At 38.8% G+C, this 20,376-nt stretch overlaps 1 protein-coding gene across 1 annotated transcript in view; it reads left to right on the forward strand.

The window, feature by feature from the left end:
• Nucleotides 1-2,267: 2,267 nt before the first annotated feature.
• The window catches only part of LOC145766200 (26S proteasome non-ATPase regulatory subunit 1-like), a 40,726-nt gene continuing 22,617 nt past the window's right edge, over nt 2,268-20,376 (forward strand). Inside the window, exons 1-15 of the mRNA XM_082577863.1 lie at nt 2,268-2,362; nt 2,912-3,029; nt 3,241-3,410; nt 3,842-4,053; nt 4,878-5,114; nt 7,917-8,087; nt 8,806-8,955; nt 9,036-9,118; nt 9,335-9,425; nt 9,508-9,672; nt 10,231-10,291; nt 11,090-11,179; nt 16,114-16,211; nt 16,553-16,708; nt 17,613-17,677. Of these exons, the coding sequence (XP_082433989.1) occupies nt 2,344-2,362; nt 2,912-3,029; nt 3,241-3,410; nt 3,842-4,053; nt 4,878-5,114; nt 7,917-8,087; nt 8,806-8,955; nt 9,036-9,118; nt 9,335-9,425; nt 9,508-9,672; nt 10,231-10,291; nt 11,090-11,179; nt 16,114-16,211; nt 16,553-16,708; nt 17,613-17,677 (1,886 nt within the window). The 5' untranslated portion in view covers nt 2,268-2,343. The remainder of the gene's footprint in view (nt 2,363-2,911; nt 3,030-3,240; nt 3,411-3,841; nt 4,054-4,877; nt 5,115-7,916; nt 8,088-8,805; nt 8,956-9,035; nt 9,119-9,334; nt 9,426-9,507; nt 9,673-10,230; nt 10,292-11,089; nt 11,180-16,113; nt 16,212-16,552; nt 16,709-17,612; nt 17,678-20,376) is intronic.

A 20,376-nucleotide genomic window follows, 5' to 3' on the forward strand; every position in this document is an offset into this window, starting at 1 on the left:
GCGCTAGAAATTAGCTCTGACGCTGACGCCGTCAATTTCTTTAAGAGCTTACGCAGTACTTTACGCCGTAAAGTTTTTAGGCAATTCGCGCTGACGCTGACGCCGTCAAATTATTTTAATGACGCGTACAACACTGCCTTTTGGTCTTTCGCTGCCATCCTTGTTGTGCGAATTATTTGTGTTTATTATGTTTTTGCTTTTTGTGTCTTTCTTTTTCGCCAACAAAACAAAAAATAAACTGAATTGAACCATCCAAAAAAATGTGGCCGCAAGCGTTAGCGTAAACAAAAAGTCTACCTACACTTAGGCTACATCTCTGGACTGCGGTTGCAACTTCTGCACCCCTGGCTCCTACGCCTATGACAAGCACCTCCGTCGACGAAAATCAAGACAACCATTCGTGCCAGCCTCTCAACTTCTGCTTAACAAAGCTGACGAACAAGATATATCTGCGGCTAATTGAAAAAACAATATATAAAATTCTGAATGGAAATCAAGCACCAGTACCCGATTATACCCGACGCCGACACCCATCCCACCGGCCGTCTTCTCGTACCTACAGGCGTCGATTTTTTCCGCTAAACCATGCACCAATAGAATATGGCCTCATTTTCCTCTTGTGAGTGTGGTGCTAAGGAACAAACCGCAGACCACACCATCAACGACTTCAACATCTTCAGCCTGCCTAATGGAGTGAAAGTTTTGTGTAGGCTATCTTGGATGATGAAATAAAAGACTGGCTGCTCTCTAGCAGCCTTCCAGTGTAGTCCGGAAACATTGAGAATCTAAAGTGGTAAAAGGATACACCCTCGGCCCTAGATGCTCATACGACAACTATTAAATTGAACACTCCGTATGCCAATGTGCAAATGTCAGCATTTGATTAATGCAAAATAACAGTGAACGCTCCGTAGCCTTTTTTTGTCAGAAAAAGGAAAACCAAAACATGACTTGTCATTTTCGGAGATTACATGAATTGCTGTGAAAATATCCACTCAATCATTTGAGATTTTGAGCGTAGGCTACCGAGTGGCGAGTACCGTACCGACTACCGACTAGTCGAGAGTCGACTACAGTAGTTTTCAAATCAATGTTGTTGGTTTGGAATTTGTTTATTCTTTCATTTCGAGAAATCTGGTTGTATTTACCTCGGTTGACGGGTAGTTTCTAAAAATTCAATTGAAAGGTGTTTGTAGGTTTGAGACTATATTTCAAAAGCAATAAATTGAATGAATGAAAACACTTTTACAATACCGGTAATAGTCTTTTTGAATTGATCATAAGTGAGCCCTTATTCATAGCCCAGATGACCACTTATGGTCTTTTAATACTATCTTGATTGTGCTATAATGCAGATTACAATGCGTTGTTTTGAAGATTTCATTCACTTTGCTTTTTTATGATATGACACTATTAAAACAAATAAAATGACTTGACATATTTTGACAGTTTTTGTTAATGGTTTTCTTTGTTTTTATAGAAACTGCAGACAATGCGTCTAAGTTTGTTAGCTTAAAGCTGTATTTGTGGACAGATTAAGTAGTCTATTTTAAAAGGTATTAGGTATATCCTTTGTTTTGTGAAGCATCTTAAAGTATTTTTTGGCAGTTTTTTACACAATGTTTGACAAAAAATTAAAGTTTTTCTTGCAATTTTGTGTGCTTGTAGGTTTTAAGCTGCCCGCGATTAGTTGAGAGAGAAATACACAAGAGACATTGCTGACCATCGGGCGTGAGTGGCTAAAACCTAAAAGCACCTAATTTTGTTTTTTTGTTAGGTTCCACTTATTCCAGCTGCCAGGCTATTTTTCTTCTGAATTTTGACTGTAACTTTAAAAGTAGGTTTGTTTGGATGCAACCTAATTCGTATAATGAACAATTCGTACTGTCAGTTCGCACCTTGAAAAGATCAAGAGAAAAAATTAAAAAAGCCAAAGTTGCTGATTGCAGTTTCCGCAAGCATTTTAAAATTTTCCGCAAACAAACAAAAACTCGTAGGATCATGTAAAATTTTAACATGTTTGGGGAAACTCCGATCAACCCTAACCCTTTTAGAATGTTTGCGGAAACCCGTGGTATGTGGTACAAAAACTTGTGGTATGATTCACAGTGTGATAAGAATACCAGTAGTGTTTTTAATGTCATTAAAAACACATGTGATAGTGAAAACCCATTGTGTAGCCTATTACCGGTAGCTTTTGAATTTGTAGGCTATTTGCCTGTAATTTTTGTTACATTAGGTTTTACCTTGTATTAAAACTTTATAACAGGGCTCCATAGTAATTTTCAAATTATATTGATTAGATTCTAAGCATATTGTAGGTTGTGTTGATCCATAGTTGAAATGCACATTACCTCAGCAGGTCAGAATTTAAAGCTTAATTTGATTTTATAACTCTATGCACAGTGAATGAATAATATATACTTTATTGGACCTTTATCATTGCAAATGCTTGTTGTCATGCAGTGCTTATATATATAGATAATATATAATTCTCTTGCAAACATTAATCGGTTGGTTTTCATCATGTTATGATATATAATGTTTTGTTTGTTAACACTACAATTTCTTTGTTAATTTAGTTTGGTATTTAAAACTTGATGTAAATCCTTGTAATTTTTAATGCAAGGTTGAAATTGTTATAATATAAGATTGTGATACATTATGTTATTATTATAGAAAATCTAAACTGGCTAAGTCATACGCTACCTATTTCAGTAGCTTTATGGGCTGTTAAGATGATTGGCAATAAATCGGAAGACTTGAGTTAAACCTTACATATAAAAATACCTCATTTTAGAACATAGCTATGTTATTTTTTGCATGGTCTTTCCTGAAACATTTTTGTGGTAATTGTTCAATACTATGGATCCACTTTGTTGTCTTGTATATACTTTGTCTTTATATCCAGCTGGTGTTATATCCTTGCTCGATGAACCGGAAGATGAACTCAAGGTTTATGCACTGAACAGACTCAATGACATCGTGCCAGAGTTTTGGCCAGAGATTTCTGACCATGTTGAAAAAATGTAAGAAATTCAGATTTTCATTACAATCTGTGAAATTCATTACTATCAGCTTTAAATGCATAAAGAAAGCAACTATTGTTTTATTGCTTAATAGATGTAGCTTGTAGCTATGTATGTAAAGTTGCTAGTTATCGGAATATTAGACTGTGCTGGGATATGTTTATACCGGTAATCTAGTACTAAAATGTAAAGTCTAAGCTTTTCTTTGTAGAGAAGTTCTGTATGAAAATGAAGCGTTCGTTCATCGGGAGATGTCAGCTTTACTTGCATCAAAGCTTTACTACTACCTAGGCTCGTATGAAGACTCACTCAATTATGCGCTGTGTGCCGGCACAGCGTTCAATGTCAAGGAGAGCTCGGAATATGTTGTGACAACAATATGTTAGTATTTATAGAAAATTGATTTGAAAACAAACAGCATTTGGCAGACTCAGTGGTAATATTTTTTGTAATACGTATCTATTTGATGTATTAATGTTATAGATTCATAAAATTGCTATTTTCGTTTTTATAATTTTACACTAGAACAGCCCTTGGGAGGTTTGTCTGTATCAGACAGCAAATAACATATTTATCAAACTTCCAACAAAATAAATCAGCTAATCAAGAGTACTTTGGGACACTGCATGAAAAAATACTGACAAAATTTAAGAGCTCAGCATCCAAATTATCAAAGGCTATGGTGGCTATGATACATATGACGATGACTTTATTTTTTTGTCAAAAGTTTTTTCACATCATTGAATAAGCCTAGCAAAAATATGGATCTTATGCTGTGAAAGTGCTTGGCATGAAGAAGATATTTTATCCAGGCAAGTGTATTGATTACTACACCAAGATGAGACAAGAAGAACATGATGCGAAGACGAATGGTGAAATGAAACCTGAAATTGATGGTCGACTAGAAGCCATCGTTAATCGAATGTTTGATAACTGCCTCGAGAATGGCCAATACAAACAAGCTATTGGAATTGCGATAGAAACCAGAAGAATGGATGTGCTGGAAAAAGCAATAAGGCTGACTGTAAGTTTATGTGTTAGATGGCTATTACAGATTTTGATGTCTTGTGATTGTGACGTACTTGTAAGTGTTGGTGCGTTGTTGCAGATGTTTTGCTCAAACATAACTTTACATGAAGAATCTGCGTGTGCAATTAACTTACTAATCTCTCGAAATATATGATACGGTACATTACATGTACCACAAAAAGGCTTGTAGCTATGTTATGATGCCCACTGTTCGGTTGTAACTCGTCAGCCATTCCTTTACCTGCCTCCCCTCAAGTTGTTTTGCAGCTATCGTGCTAGGAAAAGTAACGTGCCTTGACTGAGTCCGCCCCGATAGCTCAATTGGTTAGCACGTCACTTCTGGAACGAAGAAACTTCAAGATCAATAGCGGCGCTGGTTCGACTCTCGGGGTGTGCGCTTGAGCAACGCACGTTAAGGGCTGCTCTCCATTCAGCGGCATCTAATGGATGGAATAATTCCCCGACAACAAGCCTTCAACAATCGGAAACTTCACTCTGTCAATCTCGGTGACCGGGCCTGCGTCAGTGATTCAAAGCCTCTACAAGTATGCGAAACTGCCAGGATTAAGCTCTCCAAGAAGCTTTCCCAGTCCGAGGATAAAGATTCAATCAATCAATCAATCATATAAGATTCTGTGATGTTTGTAGTTAGAGGTATTGTTTTCTTAAGAGATGCTTTATTAATTTTAAAGATGGGTGAATCCGTCTATCTTTGCCGACAGCAGTATTAACTTGCAGCAGAAATATGGAAACGTTTTCAGAGATATTGTATATGTTTTTGTTCAACGTAAAGTTTCATTGTTTTCTTGTCCTTCACAGCCAAACCTTAGCGAGATATTGTCCTATTGCACCAACATATGCACTCGCTTGCTGCAACACAAAGGTTTGAGAGAGGACATTCTTCGCCTTCTTGTACGCCTTCATTCTCATCTTGACCCTGATACTTCCATGGTCGTCTCCCAGCCTGATTACATCAACATTTGTCAGTGCCTCATTTATTTGAATGATGCCACCTCTGTATCAGAAATACTAAGAAAGCTGATTAGCGGAGATAAAGTGAGTGAACTTTGGTTTGCTGCCGCAAAAATTTTTAAACTCGTGAGAAAAATTCTTTGTAAAAAGATTAGTTTAGTTTTAGTGTAAGGCTGAATGGATTCGGAATGGCCCGTTTCGGCGAGTCCGATTCGGCGAGTCCGATTCGACTAGTCCGATTCGGCGAGTTCCCTATTCGGCGAGAGCCCTTTTCGGCGAGTGCCCTATTCGGCGAGTTTTTGAAATTTTTAAAAGGAAATTATCGGGTACCGTAGCCTATTGCAAATGCCGTTTTTACATCGTTTTAACGTCGCTAAACGTTGAAATCGTGCAGAAAGGAATAAAAATAAAATGTTTGAACTATTAAATTAAAATTCGTCATGTCAGTTCAGTTGTTTTTATTTCTGACCATCATATGAAAAACAATACACGTCAACATAGCAAAGGTGTAGAAAAAAATAGAAGCGACAAAACGCGAACGTTAAAACGTGCTTGTGACCGAAGTAAGTTATTGAGTTGAAAGAAATTTGGCAAGGTTGCATCACCTTCAAAAAAATTTAAGATATGAAGGAAAAATAAAACAAAGAAAATGTTACAAAAAAAATAATGTTTATGTCTATAAGTTAGTACTTTTGAATAGTTAAAATCATAGGCGCCTAACTATTTTTTTGGCCGTGGGGGCGAAAGCGTGTTTCATCAGCAGCAACGTAAATTCAGCGAAATGTCACGCAGATGGATGACGTAATTATGTCGTCACACTAGGATTGCTTTTATTGCCACACTCGGAGTTATCGCTACGTTCGACCTACCGTTAATTATTATAAACAAAGCTCGACCAAAACACATGCTATGCGTCTGCGTTGGCTAGCGGTTGATGGACTGCGACTCTTTAAGCTAAGCGCAACATAAAGTTTAGCAACGAACTAGATTTATTAGCATGAAACAAGAGACGAAGAGGTTTACTAAAAGGTATACAGTAAATGGAATGAAAATACTAACTTGATCATATGCTTGAAAATATACCTGTTGAAAGCAAAATCATTCATGTTTATATCAATTCAACAGCACGTCACCTTTAATAAATTTAAAAGTTGCTGACATCCGTAAACAGCCCTTGAAAAATAGTTACAGAGAGACGTTTGATTAAGTTTTCGACTTGACATTGCTCCCTTTTCACTACAATATCGCAACTTATGGCTGACCAGCTTTCAAGTTCCAATTCGCTGTGATACGCCCGTTTTCGTGTTGCAGATGAAACAAAAGATGCGCATATTCCCCGCCTTTGATGGGGTTTCCATGGCAACGGACGTGTGTGCGCCATGCAGTTTGCGCGAGTCCGTTGTTGTGTTGATTATGCCGCTTGTGCGACTGTGGGCAGTGCGGTTTGTACCAGCCCTTGTTACGTTGGTTAGTAGTAACCTCGGGCCGAGACTTCAAGTTCATTTTCACAGCAACCGATTCACTGCCGCGACAATTCTCTGCAGAGGTTTCGACTTTCGAAAGCGACATCGAGTCTGTTTGCAAGCGCATTAAGTTAAACGCACGCTGCGTCAACGTAGCAAATTATGTTGTTTTTGGGTGCATTCAACATCTGATGACATTGAATCGACGCAAAATGGTAGATTTTTGCTATGTCACAGGCAGCAAAATCAGTCATTTACAGAAGCCCTACGATACGTTGCATTTTTAATATAATGTATTCAGACGTTGAATCAATGTACAAATGAAATGTTATGCTAAATGGGTTCTTGGAACAAATCGTAGGGCTTCTGTGAATGTTTCTCAGTTTCAAAGTATCCTAGTCAGCAAAAGCTCCCTTTTCTACACGATTTCAACGTTTAGCGACGTTAACACGATAGGCCACACATTTGTTTAGCCTTTTCATTCTGTTACTACAATGTAAAAATGAACTGTGTTCTTGGAACAATTTTTTGCTGGTCGGGATAACTAGGCTACGGTACCCGATAATTTCCTTTCAATCCAAGCTGTAGGCCACACATTTGTTGGTCCAAACTAATCATTTTAACTATTCAAAAGTACTAACTTATAGACATAAACATGATCTATTTTATTTTTTTTTTGTAACATTTTCTTTGTTTTATTTTTCCTTCATATCTTAAATTTTTCTGAAAGTGTTGCGACCGTGCCAAATTTCTTTCAACTCAATAACTTACTTCGGTTACAAGCACGTTTTAACGTTCGCGTTTTGTCGCTTCTACCTTTTTCTACACCTTTGCTATGTTGACGTATTGTTTTTGATATCATGATCAGAAAGAAAAACAACTGAACTGACATGACGAATTCAAGCACGTTTTAACGTTCGCGTTTTGTCGCTTCTACCTTTGCTATGTTGACGTGTATTGTTTTTCATATGATGGTCAGAAATAAAAAAACTGAACTGACATGACGAATTTTAATTTAATAGTTCAAACATTTTATTTTTATTCCTTTCTGCACGATTTCAACGTTTAGCGACGTTAAAACGATGTAAAAACGGCAATTATAATTAGGCTACGGTACCCGATAATTTCCTTTCAAAAATTTCAAAACTTCGCCGAATAGGGCACTCGCCGAAAAGGGCACTCGCCGAAAAGGGCACTCGCCGAAAAGGGCTCTCGCCGAATAGGGAACTCGCCGAATCGGACTAGTCGAATCGGACTCGCCGAATCGGACTCGCCGAATCGGACTCGCCGAATAGTAGCAGACCCGAATGGATTAGTGAAGTGAGCGTTGGCGAAATCATTCTTATTAAAAGAACACTTGTTTAAAATTACAATATATCCTGAAAATATTTAATATATTATTGCTGCCAATCTTGTCTTTCAGGATCAGATATCCTTGGCGTATCAAATAGCTTTTGACCTCTACGACAGCGCCTCTCAAAATTTTTTGTCCAACGTGGTTCAAGCCCTCCAAGCCGGTTCTGCTCCTGTTGCTACAGGCTCTTCAGAGCAGAAGGAGGAAGATGGTGAAGAAGAGAAGAAAAACGATAAAGAGGTCGAATGGGAAAAAGATACAACCATTTATTCTATGTCATGTTTATTTTTCACATTACATTCAATATTTCATATTCATTTTATTTGAGTAAGAACCTTCTGATGTTCCTAATAAAGGGTAACCCCTTTTTAAGCAGAGCTTTATTTAGGAAGCACACAAATCTTGCACATTTATAAAGACCCCTGTTTATTTATTTTTTGTAAAATTTCATTTTGCTGACAAGTCGCATCCGGCTCATCGGTACCAAGGACGATTTGTTCTTGTTTTTAATGTTATCTTAAAATGCAACTTTTAAAACATTGAAAAATACTGTGAAATGAAATTGAAATACATTGAAAATTGAATTACAAGTGAAAAAACGTTGAAATACACCGACAAATCGCTTTGTTATGAACCACTGAAGAAAGAGGTTTGTATTGACTGTTTGTTGTAAAACAACAACTTTAGTGTTGTCATTGTTGCTAATTCCTTCCAACGCACTGCCTGAGTTCGACATTCTCAAGCTCTTGTGTCAAGCTAGAGGAGACCAAGCCAATGCCTCTAGTTATTGTTAGATGATTAATCGCTTGCTGAAAACTTTGGTAACTAGCTCGGTGAAGTTTATGATAATACCGACGTTTATATAGCGTCCCAACGAATTGTGCAGTAACTTCAGTTCAGAAATACAAAAATTTCGTTTTACGCAATCACTTTTAAACAAAAACGTTTCCGCAACTAGGTGGAATCGGATGCCGACAAAGAGACAAAGCAGAGGATTTCCTGCCTAAGTACGATCTTGGACGGAGAGAAGACCATCGAGTTCTATCTGCAATTCTTGATCCGCAACAACCATTCGGACCTGCTTACTCTTAAAAACACTAAAGACCAGGTATAAAACCTAAAACAAAACATTTTCTAAAAATTTGCTTGCTCCCCCATTTTAACATATGTGTTCTTTTTTCTGTGTAGGTCAGAAACTCTGTATGTCACAACGCCTGCGTTATTGCAAATAGCTTCATGCATTGTGGGACCACTATTGACCAGTTTCTCAGGTGATAATTTTCAATCATTAAATTCCAACTTCGATGATATTTGGTGTTTTTGAGGTGTTAAACTGCGCGGTTTGCAACAACAGGCTTTGATATTCGAAACAATCAGAAAACGTTTGATATGACCAAGAATTTTCGATACTTTTTACATTTAGCATGTCTTATCGTAGATTTCTTTTATGTTTTGTGTCTCGTCTCTGGATATGTTTTTTTTAACAGAGATAATTTGGATTGGCTCTCTCGTGCCACCAACTGGGCGAAATTTTCCGCCACCGCAAGTCTGGGAGTCATTCACAAAGGCCACGAAAACGTAAGTCAACGGAACATTTCTTGTTTTCGACGTTAAGTTGATCGAAAATAAACGTCGCTAATTTTCAAATAACTTTTTTCAGGACTCCCTCAATCTGATGTCCACATATCTTCCAAAGGACTCCTCCGGCGGAAGTGCCTACCAGGAAGGAGGAGGCCTGTATGCTCTTGGCTTGATTCACGCCAACCACGGAAGAGGGAAGATCTTGGAGTACCTCCGCGACCAGCTCAGCAATGCCACGAATGAGGTAGCCTAAAGTTTTTCCATGTAAAAAGAAGAAATTTATTTCCGTTTTAATTACATTTTCAAAACCTCAAAGTGCTCACCCCATCCATTCCCAATTGGCCAATAAAATCTTCCGAGATAAAGAGATGAAACAACCCACACTACTGCGTGACAACCAGAGCTCTGGTCGGAGTTCCGAATTTAGGATTTAGTTCATAAAAGCACAAACCATATGTAGTGGCCGGTGAAGTCAGCTAAAATTTTCATTCATTATCTTCATCAAACATAAACCAAAGTTTGTTTGCTACCTTTTCTGCAATATTTAACAGAAATTAAAATTGAATCAGATTGTTTACCAGACTTTTGATTATTGAAATATCTTGTGATGGTTTAACTTAGTTTACACCCGAAGAGCGTATCATGTTATTGAATTGAGCCAACGTCTATTCATTAAAACTTTAAGCAATACCGAAAAATTGTTTAAGGTTTAAATGTAGTCAAAGCATTAAGTATGGCACCAGATGTAACATTGAAAGACCTCAGACATGGAGCCACGATTTAATATGTTTCGTTTCTGCAGATCATCAGACATGGTGGTTGCTTGGGCTTGGGACTCGCCGCAATGGGAACAGCTGATCAAAGTGAGTATCCAACGCACGTCACACTTGGTGATAAGTCTTGCATCTTCTTCGGTACAACACCCATTTTTCACACACGTTAATTATAATAAAAAGTCGTGTTTTCGATTTTTCGAATTTTTATAAAACCAGGAAAACTGACAAAATCTGATATAGAGTTGATAAAGGTAAAAATAACAAAGCAAAAATATATCTAATCACACTTAACCAGTATCGCAGTATCAAAAGAGAGTGCTCGAGCATAACCTACTTACTGTAAGCACACTACCTAGTACCTACTCTAAGCTCACGTATTCATTTTTCATGTAGTGACTGTGTAGAAAACTCAAAGCATCACAGATTTGTCATTTTTCTGCATCAAGTGATGTTGTGAAACGCTTCTAGCAATCTCATGTCTTAATTATTTTTCGAGTCTATTGTCATATGATAATGTGTTGCATTGATTGTGTGTGGAATCTAATCTGTCTGAAGTACTATTTGAAAATACAGTAGAATCTGCTCAACTCGACACGCGACGGGGAATTTGAAAAACCGTCGAGTTAGGCGAAATGTCGAGTTAAGCAATCTTGTGAATTTTCTACCCTAACGAGGCAAATTACCTTTGCAGATATTTAGTTTAAGTAAAAACACTAGCCATCCACGCAAGATAGAACGTGTTTGAGAAAACATTTACATGTAACCATAAAAAGAGCACACGCTGTAAAAAATGAATCGCTGTCGCTAAATCCCCGAAATTTTCGAAACCAAGATTCGCTTTTAAGAGCCTACTAAAAATCCTTTATCATTTTTGTGCATTTGCAGATGTTTATGAATTACTGAAGAGTAATCTATACCAAGACGACGCCATCACTGGAGAAGCTGCCGGCTTGGCGATGGGATTGGTTATGCTTGGTAACTTCATAGCTTGTCCAGTTGTGATAGATAACTTGTTAGTGTATTATCATGGTGACTTATGTGCTCTGGTCTTACAAACGTGCGAATGGTAGTGACTGAAGGCCAGTGTAACTTCGATTTCATGTTATAGGCCAAATGTACTTTATGTCTCTTTGAAATTGCCAAAGTATTGGAAGTCAAATTTATGCAAAACCCCTGGTATTCTTTAAAAAACAAAAAAGCAATTCTGTCTTTGTTAACAGTACTGCCAGATGGTATTTGAATTTCCATCACAAGTGCCAAAACTAGTTTATATTTGCATGATAACACAAGAACAAGAGTAGCCAAAAATCACCACATCACAAATCACTAAAAAAACATACATAAAGAATAGGGTGGATCGCGAAATGGACTTTTTCACCAAATCGAAAACCTCAAATGGTTATTTGAAAATAGGCCCAAAAAAACACTCCATGCCAAATCTGAGCTCATTTGGTCAAGAAATGGCTTGCGAAAATGCATTTGAAATTTCCCCAAAATCCTGATTTTTTGGGAAAAATGCCATTTACCATTTTTTCTCCAGAACTTGAAAAAAAAATTCTGTCACACTATATTGATAAAATGCATGCCCTTATACAATTTAGATGTCATTGTATTCCTTTAAAGGCCAATTCAGCTAGGATTATGTCTCAAAACTACTTGTTTGAAAATGTCAAAAAAAACGCCAAATATACATAATGACGAATACAATTGAAATTTGATTAAATGTAATCAAAAAGTAATTAATTAAATGCTTTATTGCAGCACACATTTAAAGCATTTTCTCAATTGTTCGAAGTTTTGTACCATTCAAGCTGAATTACATAGAAACATATTATGCAAAAGCATCTATGAAAGCAGTTCGGCTGCAGTCAGTCAATTCATTCATCAATGGTTGCTCCATCATAACTGCCACTTTGGTGAACACATAAAATGAAATGAAATCCTTCTTCGAATCAGATATTGGATGAATGGCTCTTGAATTAAGCTTCGACAGAATTTGTCTTTCCCTAGTGCCTCAAGGTTGGCCTTCACATTACCAACACGACCATGTTCACTAACGTACAACCGGCAAACTCTGGAGGCCAAAGTCAACCATCGAGCATGGTTTAAGGGGCAGATATTGATGCTCTCTAGTCGGGCTGGTACAGATCAATTTCGAATAGCTGCACAAACATCATACAGATACCGTTAATCATCCGATAAATCATAGACAATCTCTTGGGGTAGTTCTCGGATAGGTGGGGCATTCTCGATCGGTTGGAAATTGATATCGATAGGAAGGTATTCAGCAGACTTACAAAGCTGCCCAATAGATCCTTTGAATGACCTATTGACCTATCACCGGTAGTTTCTCCATCAAGGTTGATAAAAAGATGCCGGAATGGCAACTCATTCATGTGCAGCATACATATCAGCCAGACAAGCCGATGGTCCAAATGCTTTTCTTATAATGCCATAACCCTGCCATGCATTCCAACGTTAACATTTGTTGAGTCACACCCGATGAACTTCAAACTGGTCAGCCAATTTTTTTCTTTTAGGGCAGCCGATAAGAATTGCTGAATGTCCTTACTCTGTCCGCTTTGAGGAGTGAAGTGAGTTAGGTACCTGCCTCCAGGCTGTTTCACTACAGAATAATGTTCTTCTTTGGCCACGTGCTTGCCGCTGCTTCCTGGTCGTGGAACAAGTGTTTGATCTTTACGGCCATCAAAATACACATCCTGGACCAAAGCCGGGCACACTGCAATGGAATTGCAATCCACATTTTCATTTCTAAGATATTCCTTATCTCTTTGGAATTTACTCTTATCAATTATTTGTGAAGTATCATCTTCCGTAACGATGCCAATATCAACTAAGAGAGCGGTAGCCTACATATCACTGCTGTTGCTCGAATGGACACACCATTATCTTTCACTTTCGCATACAGTATTTTCAAAAATCTTCTTTAGTGAAGCCAATCGAGAACTTGATACGTTTTCGACATTGACAGTTCTGGCGTATCAGCAACAACATCCCTAAATGAAGACGTAACAGAGGAAACAATTGACGACGAGTCATCGGTATCATCAGTATTAGTAGAGTCTCCCTGAATGTCACTGGCAAATGTGCTGCAATGTGCAGCTGCGGATCTAGATCCTTTCTTTGCTTGTTTCCGTACTTGCTCTCTTAGTGCTGCAGTTCCAGTTGGATCGACACTTTGAATTTGAGAACTTGAGCGATCACTATCCCTTAACCGCTGATCCCACACAAAATGCAGATCAATCAATGGTGTTTGATATGAGCTTTCATATCACATCCACAATTGTGTCCTTTTGAAGTAAAGTTAGTCCGTTTTTTCTTGGTGAGATGGTTTCTTTTGAGATCTTCATATTCTTTAAGGAGCCTAACCAATTTGGTTTTCATAGTCTTGTCTGGAATTAGTGGAATATTGGTACAGATTTTGAGGTTAATTGATTTCACATCTGACATTATTTGTGAAAAGACAGCTTCTTCGTTCCTATCCCCCAGGCATCTTTCCCTGAGGAGATTCACTTTCTTCAAAATATCCTTAGATATTGGAAGTTGTGCCTAGGGAAGCTCTAGGGACGGTACATTACGGGACGCGCAACTCCGTTGTTCCTTCAACATTAGAAGGGTCAATTGCCAATTTGACATTTTTTTACGCTTTACTGCTGGCTTGTTTTCAACTAAAAACCTTAAATTACTTTAAAACCAACTTCACTCTTCTTATATAACCCATAAAAAGTTGGGACTTTTTCTGGCTTCTTTCTTCGTTCTCTGGGGCTGAGGGTTTATCCTTTTACCACCCCCAGAGACGCCCTGATGTGTCTCTGTTTGTTGTCATTAGCCTGTTTTGTGCAGTTACCAGGACTCACCGCGAGGAGGTTGACAACATGAGTCCCAACGCTGCGAAAGACTGGCAATCATTTCAAACGACGTTGAGCCAAGACATGACGACCATATCTGGATACCTCCATCAATGGAAACTGAAGCTCAGCGAAAGTAAAACTGTGACGGCAGCCTTCCATCTCAACAACAGGGAGGCAAAACGTGATCTGAAAGTGACCGTTAACGACAAAATTCTGCCGCCCTGCCCAGAACCAACATACCTTGGGGTTACACTTGACAGGTCACTCACATACCGTCACCATTTACAGTCACTACGCAAAAAGCTGACATCTCGCGTCGCCCTGCTGAGACGTTTGGCAGGCACAACTTGGGGCGCAGGTGCTGACACCTTGCGCACTGCAACCCTGGCTTTGGTTCACTCCACTGCTGAATACTGCGCCCCTGCCTGGTGCCGCAGTGCCCACACCCGCCTCATCGACAGCCCAATCAACGACGCATTGCGAATTGTGACTGGATGCCTGCGCCCAACTCCAACAGAGTATTTACCAATCCTTGCAGGCATCCAACCTGCTGAGCTTCGCCGAAAGGGAGCCATTATACACCTGGCTCGCCGGGCGGGGGATCCTGACCACTTGCTCCATGCAAAACTCAACATCCCACCTCAGGAATCTCCCCGGCAACTAAAGTCAAGACACCCCTTTGTGCCAGCTGCTGTTGAATTACTACAACCATTCAGCGATCGTGCCATCAGCGCAGCACACTTCATGGAAGACACTTGGAATGCAGCATGGTGCGCCACCGACACCAAACTACATGGTTTTATGCCCCACCCGGTGGCGCGCCTCCCTGGTATGGACCTTCCTCGGCCGACTTGGGTCAAGCTCAACAGAATCCGAACCGGAGTCGGTCGCTTCCATTCCAACATGCACAAGTGGGGTCTGGCTCCCTCATCGGCCTGCGAATGCGGCGCGGAGGAACAAACTGCTGGCCATGTCGTTCTCGAATGTCCCATCTACAAGGCACCAAATGGAACGCATGGTATAGCAACGCTGGACGAAGCTACACTCACCTGGCTCTCCACCACCTGCCCTGAAATTTGATCTAGTCTCAAACGAAAGAAGAAGAAGACCCATAAAAAGTAAAATATTTTGTAAATTACAAAAAAACGTAACCCTTCTAGTGTTGCGGATAAGCCAAAAGCGGATGAAGTTTCGCATCCCTATGATCTACAATCCCTAGGTAGCTCTCTAGAAGGACCAACGATCGGGCATGCATTTTTTCTGGTTATTTTCAAATTTGACAGCATTGTAATCAGTCTACATTAACACTACCTCTCTCTTACAGTATAATTTTGTGAATGATGCAATATTGCATAATTTGGCAATTTTTTCACATTTTAAAGTAGTTTTTAACATAATCATGAGGTGAATTGTGACCCTGAAAAGGGTATAGTGGTATCTAAAATATATAAGGAGATGCATTTCACCAATATTGGATCACAGAATAATCGTTTTTAAGTTTTGGATAAAAAAATAATAAATGCCATTTTCGCCCAAAAGTCTATATTTTTGGAAATTTCAAATGCATTTTCGCAAGCTATTTCTGGTCCAAATCAGCTCAGATTTGGCATGGAGTGTTTTTTCGGGCCTATTTTCACATATCCATTTGAGGTTTTCGAATTGGTGAAAAAGTCCATTTCGCGACCCACCCTAATAAAGAATGTATTGACTAACTATTCTGACTATCAACTTATACCAGCGATTCTGAGTGCTATCAAGCGTAGCAGATCAACCTTGTCAAATTTGAAGCTTGTATGTTGGCTTGGCTGTGTAGTAGATCGCTGTGTTATATTATGATATCAGTGTAATTAATCAGTGTAAAAAGAAGTGTAGTTAATCTCATTGTAGCCATATTGAATTATGACCAAGTCTTACGGCACAAGTCGTTGCAGTTCACCTAAAGTTGAAGTGTTCATTTCGATAAAGCGCTTGTGTTGAAAATGCATAGTTTGGTTTTGGTTTTGAGCGAAAAAGTCCCAAGAATACATTTTTTCCCAGGTTCCAATTCTGAACAAGCCCTGGATGACATGCTGTCCTACGCCCAAGACACACAGCACGAGAAAATTATTCGTGGTCTGGCTGTTGGCATCGCACTGGTCAGTACGCTGTGGTTATTTAAGTGCATGTATTGTGGAAGTGTGCCAAAATTGTTCCTTTTTTATAACGTATGTGTTTGGAAATAATTTCATTTACGATTTGTTATGTTTTAAACAACTAGGTCACTGTTCACAAGTCTTCTCCTGTGGTGAATCTGAAGGAGCATATTATCACCATCTTTCTCCCTTGGAATCACTAGGATGTAAATCTTACCCCAGCACTGAGATACCGGCTGGGGGTAACTAAACGGTGTCACACCACGTGTTTCCAGCTGTCTTGGTTGCCTCGCAAGTGGGAAGATCCTGGTTAGCACTGGTTACAACTGGTTTCTTTTTATCAGGTCATGTATGCCCGCATGGAAGAAGCAGACGCACTGATTGACAACCTGATGCGAGACAAGGATCCCATCCTGCGCAGATGCGCCATGTACACCATTGCTATGGCCTATGTTGGCTCGGGTAGCAACAAGGCTAATAGAAAGTTATTGCATGTCGCAGTAAGTCCATTAAGTTTTTCTTCAACATTTTTGAATAGCAACGGGATTTCTATTTATTTTATATTTGACGTGAGCTGCATCATTTCAACGTTGCATACTCTTGTGAAAAAGGGAACGTTCTTTCTGGCTATCAGCACAAGGCTGAGCACTCACTAGTACAGCGAGCAATTGCGATGCACCAATAATAACGGTGTAGCTTTCACGCTAGCCATTTAGACCATCCAATCAACTATGTAATAAATAATAGTCAATAATCATGCTTTTATTTGCGCCCATTGCGATAACATACAGTACACTGCGATCACAGATGCGATACAACAGACGACAGGAAGCAGCGAAGTGACATATAGTCTTCGAGTCAGCTGCTCCCCTTATTTTGGCATGCCTTTAAGTGTCTTTCGCCGAGACACAGCTGCTTGCTCTGGAGCGGTGTCGAACCCACGTCCTTTCGAACGTTGCGCAGACGTTCTCACCACTCGGCTACGCAGCCGACGTTTTTGTTTTAAAATATATAAATTATATGTTTCTCGGCAGCCGATTGTAGCTAGAATTGACAGCGATATACACCGTGTTTCGCCTATTGTGGCGTGATTACTGGTGCGATACTGACGAGTCCAGCCTCATGGGCGAAACACGGTGTCTATTGCTGTCAATTCTTGCTATAATTGGCTGCCGTGAACAATATCGCCTCTTGTTATTTGTAATGATTTTTATAACTCAGTTAATACGCGGTTTCACATCTTTTACAAAGTATTATAACAGATGTGGAGAAACTTTTGAGATTTTACTGAGTCTTAAATCAGTTAACTTGATTAATTATAATAACTGTGAATTTATAGCATAATCGCAGGGAAAATAAATTATCCGCTTTGTGACTATATTCAAAATATTTTTTTCCCGTTAGGTGTCAGATGTCAACAATGATGTGCGCCGCGCTGCTGTTGAATCTCTCGGCTTCATACTGTTCAGGTAGGTGACAATGTGAATTAAAATAGTGCAGTGTAACAATTGCTGTAATACAGAATGGTAATTGGTGATCTGTTTTAACCTCTGTCACAACAAGCCGAGTTTTTGTAGTTGCATTCCATGATACAGCACTTTTGAGTACTTCGAGTGTCAAACGAAAAGTTCGTCACTTGGTGCAAGGCAAACTAATCGAGTTTTTTTTTTGAGGGTCGTCAATTTTGAAGATCTTTCCTGTTGCAAAGTGTCAATATTATCAATTGCTTTTGTCGAGTCGTAACTTTGTGTGAAACTTGGCTATAGCCGGGAAAGGTCTATGATATTTGCCTGATAAGTGGCTGTTATTGGGTGTTTTAAAAAAAAATATATTTTTACAGTCTCAGCCTACTTACAATCTTTTTGCTTTAAAGATGCCATGTGAAGTGAATTTAATCGATCGTGATCTGATTGGCCGTTGACCCTAATCAAATTTCTAACAACTAGTCTCACTTTATTTTTAACAGCCTCACACATCAGTTCCTATAAATAGAATCATTATTTTTGAATGTGCCCGTCCCTTTGACGAATCACATTACTGCATTGGTTTTGACAAGGTCATGCTCGCTTCATCAAATTACAACAAGTGAGCCGCACCACTTGTGGTTTTTGAGACACTTGAGCGTCGCTTAATAGAATAATATAAATTATCATGCATGCTTTGAAGTAGAGGTTTAATGCTGCATTCAGCAATGGACTTTCGCGTTCTTGTTGATACAGATAGTATTTGTTTGGTTCTTTTATCCTTAAAAAACACAAAAAAATTATATCATCACATTCTTGTATCTCTTAAGCGCTGAAATCACTTTTACAGCGAGAGTGTGTTTTGATCGCACACAGCTCGAAGCAGTGTGTGAAAAAAAAGCGTTTACATCGCTGCCATTCCTTCTGTACCAGCCATGGCGTCACCGGCATGCAGCGATACGAGCTTTGTTGTTTGCTGTCAAAGTACAAATTTGAACCAACGTAACCTGGGCGGAATTTTGTTTTTCACAGTCTATCGGGTTTTAAAAAACCCCGATTTTTTTTTAAATATATATGAACGTTGAAGCGAAATGCAAGGACTTTCTATACTAGTTTGTTGACGTAAATTTTGCCTTTTTAGAAAAAATCTCCTTTAATAGCGTTTCAGTGTCGTATGACAACATGCATTGAAGAATCGGTTATTGTTATCTTAGAATTTAATACTCTGCGTTGAAACTGAGCTTGCGGACGTGATCAACATAGTTTTTTTCTCCACTTCTTCAATAAGGTCATATACCCAACAGAAAAGTTACCATTTTTACATCGTTCCTACGTCTGGTAACCATACAAAAATGGCAGCTTTTTTTAGCCGGAATATTGGGCTGGTTGTCGCGGCAAAGTTATCAGGTATTTTGATCATTTTTTACTTGATCTTTTTGGTTGTGTGTTGCCAAGCTTATTTTCCTTCGCAACGTTGTTTTTGTCCAAGTTGGGGTGATGAGATCAGTCACCTTATTTAGATGGTACTTTGTCAAATGCTTCACTTTTAATGGGTTCTATTTTGGTCATAATACTCTACTATTACAAGGTTACAACGAGGACAATTGATTTCTCTTAACTTGAAGTTTTTTACATATTTGTTTTGTTTATAAATATGAAAAACCTATAAAATCATTAGCATTTACGTAAGTACCTGCTGAAGTCTGTTTGATGGTGTTTTCTAAAGGCATACTTATGCATGCAAAGTACATTGCCTTTAGAAAACACCATCAAACGGACTTCAGCAGGTACTTACGTAAATGCTAATGCTTTTATAGGTTTTTCATATTTATAAACAAAACGAATATGTAAAAAACTTTAAGTTAAGAGAAATCAGGGTCTGCCACTATTCGGTGAGTCCGATTCGGTGAGTTCCTAACCTCTAACCCCTAACCCTAACCCTAAAACGGCAATGATAATTAGGCTACGGTACCCGATAATTAAAAAAAAAATGAAAAAATCACCGAATAGGGATCGGACTCACCGAATCGGACTCACCGAAACGGGCCATTCCGACTGTATACAGTACACGCGTGCGTATTATACGTAATTTGTGAAGAGAAGTACAAATTTAGCTGTTCCCTGAAGTGAAATGACAGTAGACATTACATTGTTTAAACGAAGCTATCTAAACGTTGGACTAAATGTATGATTGAGCACTAATTTTTGTTTGGTATTATAAGTGTGTTAACTATGTTAAGTCGCCCAGTGTTAAAAGTGCACTATTGGTCAACTGTAGAAGTTCGATTTTTACAATTAACTACTTATTTACAACAGTGCACTTGGTTGATTTTTTAGGAGCCGCAAGTTTTGCTTTAAACTTTTGATATTGCGAGTGTACAGGCAGGAATTTCAACAGAAAACTTCTAGTCAATTGTTAGAGCAAGGTATTGCTATAATAAAACCGCCTTGTAAATCACCTGAACTGTCAACCAGATTTAGCCACAACAGCGATTTGTATTTATTTCTGTGTTGTCTGTGTCCATCGCGTTTTTCGACATGCAAGTGTTGAAATCAATGCTTTTCTTGTCAGGGTTAAGAATGTGGTAAGCTGACGGTTTCGACACTGGAAAACCTAATCCCTGACCAAAATTTTCTTGACGCCGTCATGCTGTTTCTTCCATTCATTCTCACTTACATAAAGTATTGGACCTAGTTCAATTCCG

This window comes from Aplidium turbinatum, chromosome 3, assembly GCF_918807975.1.
Source record: "Aplidium turbinatum chromosome 3, kaAplTurb1.1, whole genome shotgun sequence".
Lineage (NCBI taxonomy): Eukaryota > Metazoa > Chordata > Ascidiacea > Aplousobranchia > Polyclinidae > Aplidium > Aplidium turbinatum.